This window comes from Kogia breviceps, chromosome 6 (assembly GCF_026419965.1).
Source record: "Kogia breviceps isolate mKogBre1 chromosome 6, mKogBre1 haplotype 1, whole genome shotgun sequence".
NCBI lineage: Eukaryota > Metazoa > Chordata > Mammalia > Artiodactyla > Physeteridae > Kogia > Kogia breviceps.
In genome coordinates, this window is record NC_081315.1 from 81,930,191 (window position 1) to 81,949,533 (window position 19,343).

Here is a 19,343-nt window from a genome sequence, read left to right on the forward strand (position 1 = left end):
ATATTTTATTTTTGTCTACCTACACAGCAAACTAATTCTAAAGCATCTTTATCTATAGAATCTATATATCAATTACTTTAAAATTTTGTTTTGGGGAATAGAGCCCTGGGTAGAGAAAAGTGAAGGGACAGGGTGGTAGAATAATAAGCTTTCAACACTCACCTAGTGTTTGAACAACTGAAATCTACTGTCTTAAGTTTCACAGACAACCTCCTTTCTACAAAGATCAAAGTCATTCAAACAAATCACATAAAATAAGTTGCTCTAAAACTGATACTTCTGGATATTCTTCTCACCACAAACTGTCTAGACATTACTAATTATATAGTGTTACAAATCACAGGGAGGTTCCTGGTAGTCTAGTGGTTAGGATTCTGAGCTTTCACTGACATGGCCCAGGTTCAATCCCTGGTTGGGAAACTGAGATCCCACAAGCCACCCACTGCAGCAAAAAAGAATCACAAACAAGAAATGCTAGTAAATGGCTCAAACATATGTATGAATACTTTCTTTGTACACCACCATCTTAATAAACTTACACTGGATCACTGGAGTAGAATCCTTATGATTTCAATAAGTAACCAGACATTCTATCCATGAATATCTCTAGAAATTTGTTTTAAGCTCAAGCCCTGGCTGTTTGCCACACATCTGCTGTCATTAGCAAAATTAAAACTGATTTTACTAAAATTTAAAACATCTGAATGCTCCTTATAAAAACTTAAGGATTCCTTAGCAAGTCTCTGCTTCTTAATGAGCTGTTTCTGACTTTATCATGTGATCTGAATTATTCAGAAGTCAATCTCAAACTCTTAAATATACAAATTATCTTTCAATCAAGCAATTACTTGCTGTCTATCTGATGGTTAACAAGGTCTAATTTAGCCTAAGCAAATTCTGAAAACTTGAGCCCAAAATAAAACCATCAATAAACAATGTACTCCTAATATAATAAAATAAACTAATATCTTAATTTCAGTCAGCAGAGAAAAAAGAAACCTAGTCACAGACTTCAATTTCAAGCCTTCTGTATAGTGGAACCAACATTAAATATTTTTGCCTGAGTCGATGTTCACCTCAGAAGAGCATTATAACATGTTTTACCTTTAATTATATTATTTCATCATCTGTTTCTTCTCTCATTTCAATGTTCTAATAAATATGCTTATTTCTGAAACTTAGGGACTCATGACACTCTCCATTCCTTCATCCTCTAATATCAAACTCTCAATCAATATTTACCCCAGCAGTTCTCCATCACCACAAGGAAAAGAGAAGAGACTGGCTAAAACTGCATAGTAAGCCCAAGAGAAGATGAGGCTTAGGGAAAAGGATGAAAAACAGGCATTATAAACATAAACACAGGTTTCCCAAGGAATCTGTAAAATCTTCCCTGTGAAAGACATCCATCTATAGGAAAGACAGTCTTGAAATGTTTATTCTTCTTCAAATACTCTCTTCTCCTAACACCATACTCTCCTTGGCTTTTCTTTTACCTCTCCAGACTGCACCTCCTCAAGTATTCTTTGCAAGCTCCTCCTCTTCCACTTGTCCCTTACTCACTGGGGATTTTGTACTAGCTCTTATCTCCCAAATCTAAACTCTCTCTCTATACTGTCTCAAACACACTCATGACTTCAGTTACCACCTGGGTGTAGCTAATAACTCCTAAATCTCTATCCCCAGGTTAGAACTCTATGCATTTACTTACTTACAAAATATTAAACCCCTACTATGGGCACACCACTGTTCTAGGCACTGAAGTTCCTGCTATCACGAGGCTTGGAAATGGGGGGAAAAATAAAGCAGATACTGAAAATATCAGTCAGTAATAAGTGCTAGCACAGAGCATTAAAATGAATGTAATATTAAAGACTGACTGGGTATGCACAGCTGACATGTCATTTGAGATGTAAATGACCAGGACTTCCCTGATGGAGCAGTGGTTAAGAATTCGCCTGCCAATGCAGGGGACATGGGTTCGAGCCCTGGTCCAGGAAGATCCCACATGCCGCAGAGCAACTAAGCGTGTGTGCCACAACTACTGAGCCTGTGCTCTAGAGCCCACAAGCCACAACTACTGAGTCTGCATGCTGCAACTACTGAAGCTGTGAGCCTAGAGCCCGTGCACCACAACGAAGAGTAGCCCCCACTCACCACAACCAGAGAAAGCCCGTGTGCAGCAACAAAGACCCAACACAGCCAAAAATAAAATAAATTAAAAAATAAATAAATTTATATTTTTTAAAAAAGATGTAAATGACCAAAAGGGTCAGCCATATGAAGAAGGGCATCTTGGAAAGAAAAAGCAAATAGAGCAAACACCCTAAAACAAGAATAAGTTTGGTATTTTCTAAGAACCAAAAGGAGACTGGTTTGGCTGAAATATAATGAGAAAATAAGAGTGGTAGCAAGGAGCCCCAGGAGAGGCTACTGCAGTAATCCAGCCAAGAGATCATGTCTCACAGTAGAAAAGTAGTATAATCAACTGCCTACTAGTCATCTGCTAAGATGCCCCAGAGGCACCTATGATTCAGATGTCCAAGACTGAATCCTCACCTTCTCATTAATATATACTCCAGCTTTGGTATTCCTAATTTTAATTTTTTATAGATTAATTATTTTATTTATTTACTTTTGGTTGTGTTGGGTCTTCGTTGCTGCGCGCGGGCTTTCTCTAGTTGAGGCGAGCAGGGGCTACTCTTTGTTGTGGTGCGCGGGCTTCTCATCGCAGTGGCTTCTCTTGTTGCGGAGCACGGGCTTCAGTAGTTGCAGTACACCGGCTCAGTAGTTGTGGCTAACAGGCTCTAGAACACAGGCTCAGTAGTTGTGGTTCACAGGTTTAGTTGCCCTGTGGCATGTGGGATCTTCCCAGACCAGGGATCAAACCCACGTCCCCTGCATTGGCAGGCAGATTCTTAACCACTGCGCCACCAGAGAAGTCCCCTAATTTTAGAAATCAATGAAATCACTGACACAATCACCCAATCCAATCCAGTAACCATGCACTGTCCTTTACTTAACCCTCACTCTTTCAGTCCCCCAAATTCAATCACCGGGTCTTAATTACTCAGCTCCTGAATCTCTTGCGTTCACCTACTCCCTTAAAAAAATCATTGACATTAACCTAGACTACAGCCTCATTTGTATTACTGTTTCCAGTCTCCCTTCTTTGCAATCTGTTTTCCAGTCTGCATCTAGTTATCTTTCTAAAATCTTAAATCTGATTAAGTACTTCCTCTACTTAATATACTCCAAGAGATTCCCACTGCCTACAAAACAGCCCAAACTCCTTAACAAAACCCTAATCTGACTACTGTTTACCTCCTGAGTTTCATCCCTTGTACTTTCAAAACTACCAATCCCACCAGGAGGTCCTCTACTCACTAGTCTAGTCACAGTAAGTTACTTGCAGTGTTACCTTTTTTCTCCACCATTCATCACACCAATGCCTACTTTCAGGTCACTAATTAGACATCATTTCCTATGGAAACCTTCCTCAACCACTCAAGACTCAGTTAGGTGTCCCTCCAGCACAGAGTATTTCTTCTATCACAGTACTTACTATACTTTTTTTTGCTTAATTTTCTATTTTAGTAATAAGGAGAATATAAACTCAGAGAGTCATTCTCATTTGTTGCCATATAAAAAGTGCTCAATAAATACTCCTTGAATAAACTAATGAATAAATGAATAAATAAAGGACTTCTTTTTAATGCTGAACTGCAGACTAGAAAAAAAACCTTTTCAAATGCATTGCTAAACTAGCAAAATGATGTGAAGAGGGCAAAAATGAAAGGAAAGCAGGACCTCTGTAGAATAAGAGAGCAGACCAAAGCCAGTTTTTTCCCTGATGATTTCTGTTGAAACTTACATTCTTTGAGCTTCTACTTTCACAACTGCAAGGGGCATGGGAGAACAAAGAATAAAACTAGGTTCTGCTAAAGATGGAGAGTCTAACAGGAGATACCCAGAAAAAAAGCTAGACACTTGGCATTACTGTGACCTAGAAAAAACACACAGAGAAGGGGATAGCAAGGAAGCAAGCCTGCACTTACTCTGGTGTCACATAGTGGAGAAGAAAAAAACTCCCCTGAAAATCCTAAGGATAAGGGAGTTCACACAAGTTTATAGTCTGAATTCATGCTACCAATGTGGTCCAAAAATCTTAAGCTGACTTTAATTTAATGTGGTCCCAAGTTGTGTCCCCAGCAGCTAACAGAGGCAAACGCAAACTCACTATGCAGGAACACATCCTCAATCAGAGACATCAAACAGTTCCAAGATATAAAACTACATGGAAAATGAACACTTCTCAGTTTAAAAACAGATAGGGTATCATGAATGAGAGCAAGAAATGGAGTAAAAAGATAATACAGTAAGAACCAAAAGATTTCAGATAGCAGAATTTTCAGTCACAGATTATAAAATAGCTATGTTTAATATGCCTAATAATAGAGAAGTCTGAAAACATAAGCAAGGAACAAGAGACCAACCAAGCAAGATGAAAAATAGAAATAATTTCTAGAAAAATATAATCATTAAAATTAAAAACCCAACAGATGTACCAACCAGCAGATTAGAGGCAACTAAAGAGGGAATCAGTGAAGTAGGTAGACCTAAGGAAATAATCCAGGATCCAGGACAGAAAGATAAAGAAATACAAAGTATGTCAGAGAGGTTTAGAGACATGGAAAATAAAGCAAGAAGATCCAAAATATTTCTAACTAGAGTTCCAAAAGGAGATAAAAGAGAAATGAGAGGGGGTAATACTTCAAGGGACAGTGACAGAGAATTGTAAAATTCCAGAATTGTATTGACAGAAAAATGCCAATTCTCAGATCCAGGAAGCCCAACAAATCTCAGGCAGGATAAATACAAAGAAATACACACCTAGTCACTTCATAGTAAAACTGCAGTTTACACCAAAGAAGAAGACTTTCAGGCCTTCCCTGGTGACGCAGTGGTTGAGAATCCGCCTGCTGATGCAGGGGACATGGACGGGTTCGTGCCCCGGTCCAGGAAGATCCCACATGCTGCAGAGCGGCTGGGCCCGTGAGCCATGGCTGCTGAGCCTGCGTTCCGCAACGGGAGAGGCCACAACAGTGAGGCGCCCGTGTACCGCAAAAAAAAAAAAAAAAAAAAAAAGACTTTCAAAATAAAGTTAATCAAATTTAAAAAGCAGACAAACAGAAAAGACATAAACAAAGGCATAATATCTGACTTCTCAACAGCAACAGTGAAAGCCAAAAGACAATGGAATAAGATATTAAAATGTGCCTTTACCATGAAAGATCCTCACCTAAAGGAATTTCTATAAGATGTATTCTACATCAGACAGAAAGAGCAGAGAAATAAGATGGTTAACAAAAATTTTAGATAAATTTAAACAAACAGCAATGTTTATTTTATAGAAGGAAAAAAGAGCAGAATAGACACAAAATACTAGCAAACAAATCACATGTAAGTTAGGAGGGGGGTGACCAGAGTTAAAACATTCTAAGTTCTTTGTATTTTTTTAGAAGGAAAGTAAACTTTTCAATTACCTTTAGACTTTAGTACAGACATAAAGTATATAACTCCCAAGTGTGTGTTGTTTCTGTGTATCAGGGAGAGGGGATAATGGAATGAGAAAAAAAAGTTTTTAGAAGGCAAAAAAGGAATTAAAAAAATGCACAGGGAAGCACATGATACAATGGCAGAAATATGTCCAAACATATCGATGATTACAGTAAATGTAAACAGACTAAACTTTCTGTTAAAAGACAAAGATTATCAAATTAGTACCAAAAAAGGTTAAAGCCAAAGGACAGGAAAAATTATACCAGGCAAATACCAATGAAATCTGGTGGAGATGTCACTAAAAAAAAAAAAAGAGTTGTTACATAACAATAAAAGGTCTAATTCATCAGTGTTATGTAACAATTCTACATGTGTATGCATCTAACAACATAGCTTCAAAACACATAATGCAAAATTTTAGTTAAAACTAAAAGAAAGAATGTCAAATCTACCATCAGAGTTACTATGGCTTAAATTCCTACTTTAGAAAAGAAGAAAGGTTCAAAATTAATGAGCAAAGTAGCTAACTGATATAATAGTTAAAAAATGAATAACAGAGTAAATACAAAGGAAGCAGAAGAATATATTTAAGGTAAGAGTAGAAATTAATGAAATAAGAGACAAACATATGATATAAAGATTCAAAGTAAAAAAAATTACTTAGAAAAATAATAAAATAGACAAAGATTTGGCAAAATTAATCAAGAAAAAAAGACAAACACCACTAGGAATGGAAAAAAGGGTATAACTACATATGCTGCTAAAAGTATACAGAGAGTACCATGAACTTTATGTCAATAAATTAAAAATTTAGTTGAAGTGGATAAATTCCTAGAAAAAGACAACTTACCAAAATTGAGTCAAAAAGAAATAGAAAAATTAAAAGAAATTAAATTAGCAGTTTAATGACTCCTCACCAAGAAAACACTAGTCCAGATGGTTTTACATGTAAGTTCTATCAAACATTCAAGGAACAAATAATCTTACGCAAACTATCCCAGTATACAGAAAAATACTATTTTAAAAGATTTGTACATACCTGCTTCATCAAATGATGGTACTTTTTCCATTTTGTGAGTTTGTGATCCCTGTCCTCCTTTCTGAACATTTGTGGAATACAACTTTACTTGATTCAGTGTGCAACAGGGAACAATATTTGAAAAGCTTCCAAATGTCACTAAATTCTGCCATTCTAAAAGAAGAAATTTTTTTTAATTTCAAACAAACTAATAATAAGGATTTATACCCAATAAAACATACTTCCTATGATAAGAGAATAATTTTACAGAATAACAGTAAAACTTTCATCCTGTTAAATATCCAAATGCACAATGCTAAGCCACCCTTTCCATTGGAGGTGTTTCATTGAGCCCTAGGTATACAGGGTCTATATTTTGTAAAGGAAAAGAAAATATTCCTTTTTCCCCCTAATTTGCAAATTTATTTATATGGAAACTTTTAAAATTATATAAAATCAAAATATTTGTATTATTCAGCTGTTCTGAAAGGTCTCTGGCATTTAAAAGATATTCTTTATTTTGTATGCTGGTTGCATGATAAAAAAATAAATGGCATAATGTACTTTTCAGAATAAGAACTCTGAGAGGGGGAAGGTCAGGAGGGTGTCCTACTCAAAGTGACCCTGCATCTTCCTTCAGCTAGCTGGAGATTGAGTCATCTTTTATTTCACAATCAATATGTGAATTATATTAATCAGTCATTCATACTGTCACTGATGTTTTAAAATCAGATAATTAGATCAACATTTGGTGAGATTTCTCAGTATATGGGAATTCTAATTGAGGGAGGAATAGAAGACTAATTACAAAGCACTTTAGCTGTTGCATCTGGGTTGACTGTGAGCTTCAAGAGGGCTGAAATACAGAAGGAAAATATATTCCACATTTGCATCAAAGTGGTAGAAAAGTAAATCTATCTGTCTCTACTTTCATGTGACCCTCTTGCTTTTATTTTTTTACGCTGAGTACTTAAAACTCAAAAATCTTGTTTAGGTATAATTTATATATTTTCTAAAGTTTTAGGTGAAATAATGAAATTATATCATTAGAAACAGTCAAGTTTCTCCAAGAGTGGAGGGTTAAGCACTTAAGAGTTGAAACTTTTCTAACTGCTTAATAATGATCTTCCCAAAATGTTAATTCATGTATGTGCATGTGTAGATTGCCTTCCAAAATCAAGAAAAATAAAATTTTTAATGGCTCAGAGAATTCATCAGGAACAACAATTATTGTGAACACTGAAGATAATCTGAAAAGCATGAAGGACATAAGGCAGCATAAGTATTCACTCAAATTTCAGACTTAGAACTTGTTTTCTTCAAAAACTTTCTGATGCCAACTTACTCCTTCATTTATTTGGCAAATATTTGTTGAAGGCCGACTATGTTTTTTTTGTTGTTGTTTTTAATTAATAAATTTATTTATTTATTTTTGGCTGTGTTGGGTCTTCCTTGCTGCATGCAGGCTTTCTCTAGTTGCGGCGAGCAGGGGCTACTCTTTGTTGCAGTGCATGGGCTTTTCATTGTGGTGGCTTCTCTTGTTGAGAAGCACGAGCTCTAGGCATGTGGGCTTCAGTAGTTGTGGCACATGAGCTCAGCAGGCTCTAGAGCGCAGGCTCAGTAATTGCGGTGCACAGGCTTACTTGCTCCACGGCATGTGGGATCTTCCAGGACCAGGGATCAAACCCGTGTCCCCTGATTGGCAGGCAGATTCTTAACTACTGCACCACCAGGGAAATCCCCCAGTATGTTTTTTTGATCATTTGCCTCTACTTATTAAAGGCTGAGTAAAGTGAATATAATAATGTATCTTCTTGCATGTTAAAATATGTAGCCTACCAGCAAAATTAGTGAAGAAAGGGTTAAAGCAAATTCTCCTAAGAAACCCACCCTCTAGGAAAGCATCTTCTTCACCACAGCCACTGGTGTTCCCACTTGTCAGCCCTATTGAAAATATCTTTTGTGATTATTACCTAACAAAAACACTATGACACCAACATTTTTTTTACCCACTGATGAAACACTTCTATACAGACTGTGCTAAGGTGTTTAAAGAGGGATTACTACAGTCTAAAAATCCTTCCTCAGAAGAGAACAATGTCTTCGTGACTTGATCCTAGATCTTTTTCAAGGTTCTCCTTAATTTTTAAAACATATTACAGAAAATTTCAAATATATGCAAAGGTAGAAAAAAACAGTACAATAAACGTACACATACTCATTACTTCAACAATTATCAACTCATGGCCAACCCTGTTTCACCTCTGCCTGCACCTGCATCTCCCCACCTACATATTAATTTCATGTAAATCTCAGACATAAAATAATTTCATTCATATATATTTCAGTATGCATTCTAAGAGATAAGAACTTTTTAAAACAGCCATACCACCACTGCAAGTTAAAAATAATCCTTAATATCATCAAATATCCTCAATTTCCACTGTTACAAGTCATAATTTTTGTGTATGTGAACAGATTCTAATTTGGTCTACATACTGCAATTGACTGAGAAGTCTTTTAAGTCTCTTTTCTACAGGATATGTGTTTTAGAGCAATTTTTATATTGAAGAAACCAGCTGTTCATACTAAATTTTTGTCCTGGTTGTTTTCCAGTCTGAATTTTACTAATTTAATTCCCATGGTGTTGTTTAACCTGTACTTCTATGTGTTCTATAAATCGATGGATATAAAGGCTTTATCCAAATTCAGGTTCCTTTTTATTAGGACAACACTACTTGATAAGTGGTGATGTGTTCTTTAACCAGGAGCCACATAATTGGTTATCTCTATTTGTGATACTGTCTGCTGTTGTTCAATGCCTAGAATCATTTATTCCTTAAGTGGTTACAAAATGGTGATATTATAGTTTTATCACTTTTTTTAGTCAGAATACTTCTACAAAGAGAAAATTCCCTTCATGTATTTGGTTATCCAGCAATATAGTTCATATAGGAAAGTCAGGCTGACTGTTTAATTTTTTCCCTATTTACCAGTTCTCAAAATAATGAGTTCACTACCTACCATCCTGCAATAGTGACACAATAATTTGCATGTGTATGTATCATTATGATTCTATAGATTTAAACATTATTTGATGTATATCAATCCATTTTAGTCATTATCCTGATTTATGTCCAAACTGTCCATCCCGTGTTGGGCCAGTAAGGGTCTCTTCAAATTGACTCCTGTGCCCTTTTCATTTTTGGCCTCTCCACAGGGCTTGTGGGATCTTAGTTCCCTGACCAGGGATCGAACCCTTAACTTCAACAGTGAAAGCGCAGAGTCCTAACCACTGGACCGCCAGGGAATTCCCAACTCCTGTGTCCTTTGACACTATCTTAGTAATCTTGATAGCTTCCTTGCTCCCCGTTTCAAAAAGTAATTAATTTTTAACTTTAGTAGAATTTTAGGTATCAGCTTTAAAAGTACACATTTGCCATGAATACAAGATTGAAAATTACACAGAAACTGCAGAATGTGTTTCTACCTTTAACATTTTATATTCTAAAAAATACACAGGACCACATTTGATTCAATAAAACAAACAGAATACCTAACATATAGCAGTAGAAACTCAACTATTTGTTGAATAAATTACTGAATTTGTTAATTAATTCGAGGAGGCTGAAAGACAGTAAAAAAAATTAACCACCATACCCTTTCTTCAAGGTGACTTCTAAAATAAGCTATGTTATGGTACAGATTAGTATTTAGTTTGGTGCTCACTACTCTATGGGCCTGGACAGGGAACTTCTCCTTGCTGCATATACAAGGCTGTTCATGGAGACTGCAGAGCTACTGGTATCTTATCAGTCTAGTGGAAACAATCACTCTTCTCTGCTTTTATTTTACTGTTACTGCCTCTGCAAATCCTAATAACATTGTTACTGATCACCCTTTGTCCTCTCTCCACTTTTTTTTTTTTTTTTTTTTGCAGTACGGGGGCCTCTTGTGGCCTCTCCCGTTGTGGAGCACAGGCTCCGGACGCACAGGCTCAGCGGCCATGGCTCACGGGCCCAGCCGCTCCACGGCATGTGGGATCCTCCCGGACCGGGGCACGAACCCGTGTCCCCTGCATTGGCAGGCGGACTCTCAACCACTGAGCCACCAGGGAAGCCCAGTCTCTTTTCTTAAGAGACTACTGCAGGGACTTCCTTGGTGGTCCAGTGGTTAAGACTGTGCTCCCAATGCAGGGGGCCCAGATTCGACCCCTGGTCAGGGTACTAGATCCCACATGCCACAACTAAAGATTCCACAGGCAGCAATGAAGACCCTGCAGCACACAACTAATACCCAGCACAGCCAAATAAATAAATATTTTTTAAAAAAAACAAAAAAAGAGAGACCATTGCAGATGGATGGACCTAGAGATTATCATACTAAGACAGAGAAAGACAAATATATCACTTAAATGTGGAATCTAAAAAATGACACATATAAACGTATTTACAAAACAGAAACAGACTCACAGATATAGAAAACATACTTATGGTTACCAAAGGGGAAAAGAGGGGAGGGATAAATTAGGGCCTTGAGATTAACATATATACACTACTATATATAAAACAAACAACAAGGACCTACTGTATAGCACAGGGAACTATATTCAACACCTTGTAATAACCTACCATGGAAAAGAATCTAAAAAAGAATATATATATATATTCTGAAAAATATACATTCTGAAAAAGAATGTACGTGTGTGTGTGTATAACTGAATCATGATGTTGCATTAAAAAAAGCAGGAGAGGGCCTCCCTGGTGGCGCAGTGGTTGAGAGTCCGCCTGCCGATGCAGGGGACACGGGTTCGTGCCCCGGTCCGGGAGAATCCCACATGCCGTGGAGCGGCTAGGCCCGTGAGCCATGGCCGCTGAGCCTGCGCGTCCGGAGCCTGCGCTCCGCAACAGGAGAGGCCACAACAGTGAGAGGCCCACGTACCGCAAAAAAAAAAAAAAAAAAAGCAGGAGACAAAATAATACAGCTTGATTTTAACTATTCAAAAATGCTACTGGTGAAATATCTGGATTATGCATAATTTTTACTCTATACCTTATACTTTTCTGTATTTTCCCCCCAATGCCTAAAATTTTAAATTAAAAATACATCCATTGTTAAATTACTTCAAATATTATACTGCTAATAGTAACACACTGACTATCTTTAGTTTACTTTTATGCTTTCAGCTAATAAAAAATGCAGGAAAATCCCTCTTATGTCTAATCATCTGGCAAGCAAAAGTGTGACCTAGGCCAGGTGGCTCAACCTTCAGAACTATTGCTGATGTGATTTTTCACCAGAACAGAGTAAGCAATAGGGAATCCTTTTTTTTTTTTTTTTTTTTTGAGTATGTAAAGAATATACAACTTCCTGCACTGCTTCTTGGCACACCAACTCTACTGCCTTGCTTAATTCTTGTAAATATTCGCTTAGGAAAAGCAGAAAAAAAAATATCAAATACATTAAGGATTTGCCAAGTGCCACTGTACTAAATGCTTTACCTGTATTATCACACTATAATTTATATCCCAAAACATACCTCAAAGCCATCTGCATCTCTCCATCTCCACTGCTAACTACCATGGCCCAACCACAATCTTGTTTGCGTAGGTAACTCTAATTAATAGCCCCCAGTGATCTCCTTATTTACACTCCTCCCTTTCCAATCCATTCTCTACACAGTAGTCAGAATATTTTTAAAACACTTCCTTTTTTTTTAAACCTACAACCCAAAAGGCTATGATATCTCCCAAATCTCATTTCACACACCCCTCCCCTTCCAACCACACTCCAGCCACAGCAAGTTTCCTCCTGCTCCTGAATACAAGTCTAGTCTCTAGGGTTTCTATTTGCTCTGTCTGGATTGCTCTTTGCCCCAGATGTTCACCTGGCTTGCTCATTTTCATTTTTAATGCCTTGGCTCAGTTTCCACCTCCTCAGAACAGCTGGAGTCCCAGGCGAGCATAATGAAATGGCCCCTGCTGGCTACCTTCTAGCCCATCACTCTGCTTATTTCCTTTATAGCATTTAGATATGTTTTCTCATTCCTCATTTCCAAAAAAGGTGGAAACTGTGTCTGTCTTGTTCAGTACTGCACCACCAGCAACTACAATGCCTGGTACCTCTTTCCTGAATGATCCTCACTCACAAAAACCCTATGAAGCACATACCATAGTTAACCTCATTTTACAGGTAACCCTAGTATTAACCTGAACTACACAGAATCATGCTGTCAGCCTGCCCAAATGGTCTTTTATAATTGTCAATGTTCCTATTAGTTATTTAAGGGGTTAAATTCCCACTCAAGTTTTCGTACGGTAATACTAGCAGACTGCAGACAGAAATAAAAAAAATACAAAGGTGAATTTCTATATTTTTATTTAAAAACTATACTTTTATTAATCTCGGACTTAAGCAAAAGCACGTATCTGTTGATTTGGCATGCAGTCCTTAAAGGAGCGTCCTCCCATCTCAAATCACTGTCAAATGAGGCAAGACATAAATACATGAAAAAATAAAATAAGTGCTTATGCAAAGCCAAAAGAACTTTTTTTAAAAAGGGCATATTTACTAGAGAAACTAAGTAATATTTTTATTATTTAAAAGTATATGTTTGTGTAGATCATTTGAAAAACACTAAAGTTAATTTTAAAAAATTTTCTAGAGAAAGTCACTGGTAACATCATAGTATATATTCTTACTACATTTTTTCTAGTTTCAAGAGCATTTTCCCATGTCACTAAATATTCTTCTAAATTATGATTTTAAAAAAAATGTTTGCATCTATCACCAACCCTTAATAACTGTACCAGGGCTTCCCTGGTGGCGCAGTGGTTAAGCATCCGCCTGCCAATGCAGGGGACACGGGTTCGAGCCCTGGTCTGGAGCCGTGGAGCAACTAAGCCCAGCAACTAAGCCCTTGCGCCACAACTACTGAGCCTGTGCTCTAGAGCCTGTGAGCCGCAACTACTGAGCCCGTGTGCCTAGAGCCCGTGCTCCACAAGAGAAGCCACTGCAATGAGAAGCCAGCTCACCACAACGAAGAGTAGCCCCCGCTCACCACAACCAGAGAAAGCCTGCACACAGCAACGAAGACCCAACACAGCCAAAAATAAATTTATAAAAAATAAAATAAAATAATTGTACCATAACGTTTCCAACTCTTCATAACTGTAAATGTTACCTATTTACTATTATTAATAATAAACTTGTGCACAGACTTTAATAAGTATCTGATTATTTCTTGAAAGCAAATCCCTTTAAATGAATTGTTGGGTGAGAAGGCATATACCTTTAAAGTTCTTTTTTTTAAAGTAAGGTTTTCTTTATTTATTACTTATTTATCTTTTGGCTGCGTTGGGTCTTCATTGCTGCACGCGGGCTTTCTCTAGTTGCGGCGAGTGGGAGCTACTCTTCGTTGCGGTGCATGGCTTTTCACTGCAGAGGCTTCTTGTTGCAGAGCATGGGCTCTAGGCACCAGGGCTTCAGTAGTTGTGGCTCGCCGGCTCTAGAGCGCAGGCTCAGTAGTTGTGGCACACGGGGCTTAGTTGCTCTGTGGCATGTGGGATCTTCCCACACAGGGCTCTAACCCCTTGTCTGCTGCATTGGCAGGCGGATTCTTAACCACTGAACCACCAGGGAAGTCCTAAAGGTTTTTTTTGTTTTTGTGGAACGCGGGCCACTGTTGTGGCCTCTCCCGTTGCGGAGCACAGGCTCCGGACGCGCAGGCTCACCGTTCATGGCTCACGGGCCCAGGTGCTCCGCAGCATGTGGGATCTTCCCGGACCGGGGCACGAACGAGTGTCCCCTGCATCGGCAGGCGGATTCTCAACCACTGCGCCACCAGGGAAGCCCCCTAAAGTTATTTTTAATATAAAGAATAACTGACCTCCAAAACACTGTTCAACTAACTGTATGTCCCAATCAATAAGAGAGTTCCTGCTTTCCTGCACCCTCAACATGAAGAATCACTATGAAAAACTTAGCTAATATGAGACAATTAGTAAATCCTTTAGACTTATATTTCTATGCTTATTAGTAAGTATGGGACATTTTTGCATTTTTATTGGCTACTCGAATGGCTTTATGAAAGCATTCATTTCCTTTGCCCATTTTTCTACTGGAATGTACGCTGGTTTGTAAAAATTCTTTATAAATTAGGGATACTAACTTTATAAGTGCACTGTGCAATACAGTAGTCACTGTTTACTGAGCACTTGAAATGTGGAGTCTGAACTAAGATGTGCTGTTAAGTGAAACTGGATTTCAGAGACGGTAAGAAAAAATAATGTAAAATATCTCAATAATTTTTATATTGATTACGTGTTAAACTATTTTGAATATACTGAATGAAATATATATATTATATATATATTTTTTATATATATTATATATCTATATATATATAGTGTGTGTGTGTGTGGTATGCGGGCCTCACTGTTGTGGCCTCTCCCGTTGCGGAGCACAGGCTCTGGACGCGCAGGCTCAGCGGCCATGGCTCACGGGCCCAGCCGCTCCACGGCATGTGGGATCCTCCCAGACCGGAGCACGAACCCGTGTCCCCTGCATCGGCAGGCGGATTCTCAACCACTGCGCCACCAGGGAAGCCCTGGATGAAATATATTAATAAAATTAATTTCATTTGTTTTTACTTTTTAAAATATGGGTATCAGACAAATCAAAATTACAGACATGGTTCACATTATATTTCTTTTGGACAGAGCTGCTCCAGAATATTGTCTTCTTTTTTGCCTTTAAATGTTTTCAATGTTAGTTTGACCCACAGACATTTCTCATTTTTAAGTATGCAAATGAAGCAGTTGTTTCCTTCAAGATTTCCTCCTCAACTTATTCTTTATAAGTTTTTCCCAGCCACCCAGCAGTTTTAGAAGCATAAACTATACTTTATTTCTTGACAAAGAAAAATATTTATTTTTCCCCAAAAGTTCTGCAAATATATTTTTACATGCAGCCAACTTAGTACTCTTTTTAGTTAGTACTCTTAGTACTCTTTAGGACTAAGTACTAAAGAGTACTTAGTACTTTTTCTAAATTAGTACTCTTTTTCTAAATAAATTTTTTAAGCTTTTTCATAATTATGGTTGCCCTTTTAAAAACTGTTTCAGAATTTCTGAAACTAAATTTGCACAAACAAGGTTATTTTTTACATCTACTGTTTTTAAGCATGAAAACACATTTTAATTTTTTGGTAATAAACATTGCAAACAACTTTGCAGTCATTCTGACTGGTGAGATAGGTGATTATTATCTGTAGTTCACAGAGGGATGAGACAAAAAACACATAATTTTCGACTTGACAGCGACAGAGAATAATGGATTACAAATTACACTATTTCGGGCTTCCCTGCGGGCGCAGTGTTTAAGAATCTGCCTGCCAATGCAGAGGACATGGGTTCGAGCCCTGGTCTGGGAAGATCCCACATGCTGCGGAGCAACTAAGCCCGTGAGCCACAACTACTGAGCCTGCGCGTGTAGAGCCTGTGCTCCACAACAAAAGAAGCCATGACAATGAGAATCCCCAGCACCGCAATGAAGAGTAGCCCCCGCTCTCTGCAACTAGAGAAAGCCTGCGCACAGAAACGAAGACCCAACACAGACATAAATAAATAAATAAATTTTAGAAAAAAACAAAAACAAATTACACTATTTCAACTTCTTTCTACCCACTCTTAAAGGGCAGTTTAGACTAAATTCAACAGCCACTCCACGTAATTTAAGTGCAAAATGCCGAAACTGCTTGGTCAATAAAAGCAACTAGGCCAGAAAGTTTAATTGGGGATTCTGGAGTACAGTACAACCAGATGAATCATTTTGTTCACAAGAGAATCAGGTACATTTCCATTATAGGAAAACTCCACAGTTACACGTTTTTATCACTACCAAAAGGCCCCAAGAACAGTGCTGTTAAAATTAACCCTTCCGAAATTTTAAGAGCCAGTTTTTATACTTATTGCAAATAAATGATAGGACCATATTCTAAAATAATTGCACAGCATAGGCATTATTTTAGCTTATGTTACTTATAAACTTGAATGACTACGACTTCCAACATCTACTGCAAGGTCACAAACATGCTACAAGTTTTTTCAAACATAAGTTTTGGGTCAAGTGTTTCTGTAAATACTCTTTTCATCCCCAAGACTCTGGGGGATTAGATTAGGGGTGGATTTGGTTCTGTCTCTTACCTCATTGTTCCTAACAGTTCGCAAGTGTCAAGCAACCTATGGCATGCCAAGTTCAAGATTATTTTGTAAACTGTCTATTTAAATTTGAGTCCGGAAAGACAATTGAAAAAGAGGGATAAAACCTCCCGACAACCACTTTTTTCTGGGTTACAGCTCCAGCAGACACTTTTTCACCAAAAAGATTGTTCAACTGAACTGGGCTCAGGATGACTCGTAAATGTTGCGTAGCAACCCCCAATTTTCCTCCTTAGAAAACTTAGTAACACAGGTTGGGAGTACGAGAAAAGGAACAAGGTAAGAAAATCTATTCGGTCAAAGTGCTCAAAAAAAGTAAGGCGGTGAGCTCAAAAGACCCTGGAACTTTGTGGAGTCAGCAATTTCGCACAGCCTGCGGGGGGAGGCGGGTGGTCACCGCCGGGCACTGCGATGCTCACGTAACGTTTTATCTGAAACGAAGTGGTCCATTTCATGGATGCGACCCGGACCAAGAATTGCCCCAAATGCCCGCGGGGGCCGTGCTAAGACCATAGGCGAGACCAGGATCAGGGAGGCCTGTAGGGGCCCCCGCCGGCTGGGCAGGCTGAACTGCAAAGGCGGAGGCCCGACAAGAAGGTTCTGGGGTTGGGAAAGGGCAAGGCGGCATACTCCCGAGGCGAGGGGCCCGGTGCCGAGCCCGGCCTTGTCTTCCAGTCCGGCTTGCGCGGAGTCAGAGGGCGGCGCAAGATACTCACCTTGGAGGTCGCTGGAGCCGCAGGCTGCCGCCCTGCAGCGCAGACGAATCCGGCACAGGGAGGACCAGCTACATCTGTGGGCCGCGGCGGCGGCGGCCAAGCCCGGTAACATCCTGGCGGGGCAAAGGCCCCCACTCGGACACCGCCTGCTACCTCCGCGCCGCCGCCGAAACCAACTGACTCCATAGACCGGACACTACCGAACACGGACGCCTGCGCCGCCGCAGGCGGCCTTAGTGAACTCGGAAATGGTAACATTATTTAATGACCTGGCCCCGGAGGCAGCAGAAATGACGTACGCGCGGGGCGCGAATCGCGAGACCTTGCCCCGGAAGAGCTTGGTAGGGCGTGGCTGCGCAGAAAGTTTGGCGTGTTCCCCTTGTTTTAACGCGCTACTGCGTTTGCACCTTGCTTGGATATCTACAAGTTAATTGTTTGCTTCTTAACCGGCAGGAAAGCCTTGGCAGAAGTGACAGCCGTTGAGGGCTCTGCCTATTTTTCTTTTTTCTGGTCCCAGATCCTGGGCCATGGTTTTGGAAATGGGAGGTAAGGTGGGAAGGAAGGACGGTGGCCTTCTGAGCCTCTCCCTGTCCAGAGCCTTTCTGGAAAATCCCAAACCTAATTAGGCTAATTTGTCCTCAGTGCCCTCGGAACCTGGAACACAGTACATCACAACAGCGTTGTGTAGCCATTACCGTGAAGGCAAGTACCCACAGAATCAGTTAACTTGCCCTAGTAACGTCTGAACCTCGGATTCCTGTCTGTAATATACAGTACTAAGACTTATACGTTCAGGATTTGTCTGGGGAAAAGCAGATGTGCAGACATGCAAATAGGAGTCAGTTTGGCCCCAGGGAGTAAGAGACGAGAACAATATTCACCAAGCATTAACTGTGTTGTTTATCTGACATGCTCATTCAGGTCTTAGCTCAAACTGGAATGAGGCCTGCCTTGACCACCCTAGCTATTTTAAGGGAGCAAAATTTGCCACCCCAAAATGGGTTTCTGGGGCTTCCCTGGTGGCGCTGTGGTTGAGAGTCCGCCTGCTGATGCAGGGGACGCGGGTTCGTGCCCTGGTCCGGGGGGATCCCACATGCCGCAGAGCGGCTGGGCCCGTGAGCCGTGGCCGCTGAGCCTGTGCTCCGAAACGGGAGAGGCCACAACAGTGAGAGGCCCGCGTACCACAAAATAAAATTCCTTTCTGTCCTGTTGTCTCTGTGGGCCCAGCAAACATTTGCTAACACATATATATGGACTCTAAGGGAAAAAAATGTCATGAAGAGATTAGTGGTAGGACAGGAATAAAACACAGACATACTAGAGCATGGACTTGAGGATATGGGGAGGGGGAAGGGTAAGCTGTGATGAAGTGAGAGAGTGGCAGGGACATATATACACTATCAAATGTAAATTAGATAGCTAGTGGGAAGCTGCCGCATAGCATAGGGAGATCACCTCTGTGCTTTGTGACCACCTAGAGGGGTGGGATAGGGAGGGTGGGAGAGAGGGTGATGCAAGAGGGAAGAGATATGGGAAAATATGTATATGTATAACTGATTCACTTTGTTGTAAAGGAAAAGCTAACACACTACTGTAAAACAGTTATACTCCAATAAAGATGTTTAAAAAAAAGAAAAAGAAAAAGAAAAAAATAAAAAATTAAAAAATTAAAAAAATTAAAAAAACATAGCTTGACCAAAGAGTAATAAATCTAAGGTTAATAAACTAATAAGTTAATGGACAAAAAAAATAAAAAAATAAAAATAAACACATAATTTCAAATAGTGATAGTAGTAGTAGCAATATTGATCATTTACTGATTGCCAC

The 19,343-nt window shown here is 39.3% G+C and overlaps 1 protein-coding gene across 6 annotated transcripts in view; it reads right to left on the reverse strand.

The window, feature by feature from the left end:
* Positions 1-17,785, reverse strand: part of SLC30A9 (solute carrier family 30 member 9) — a 75,658-nt gene extending 57,873 nt beyond the window's left edge. The window contains exons 1-4 of one of the 6 annotated variants that reach the window (XM_067036154.1): positions 17,517-17,759; positions 6,602-6,754; positions 5,826-5,860; positions 5,547-5,599 (exon numbers count right to left, since the gene is read on the reverse strand). In XM_067036154.1, the coding sequence (XP_066892255.1) occupies positions 5,547-5,568 (22 nt within the window). In that variant the 5' untranslated portion in view covers positions 5,569-5,599; positions 5,826-5,860; positions 6,602-6,754; positions 17,517-17,759. Of the gene's footprint in view, positions 1-2,635; positions 2,808-5,546; positions 5,600-5,825; positions 5,861-6,601; positions 6,755-17,516 lie in introns of those variants that run through there. The other 5 variants (XM_067036150.1, XM_059065844.2, XM_067036155.1 and 2 more) reach the window with 5 other exon arrangements.
* Positions 17,786-19,343: the final 1,558 nt, after the last annotated feature.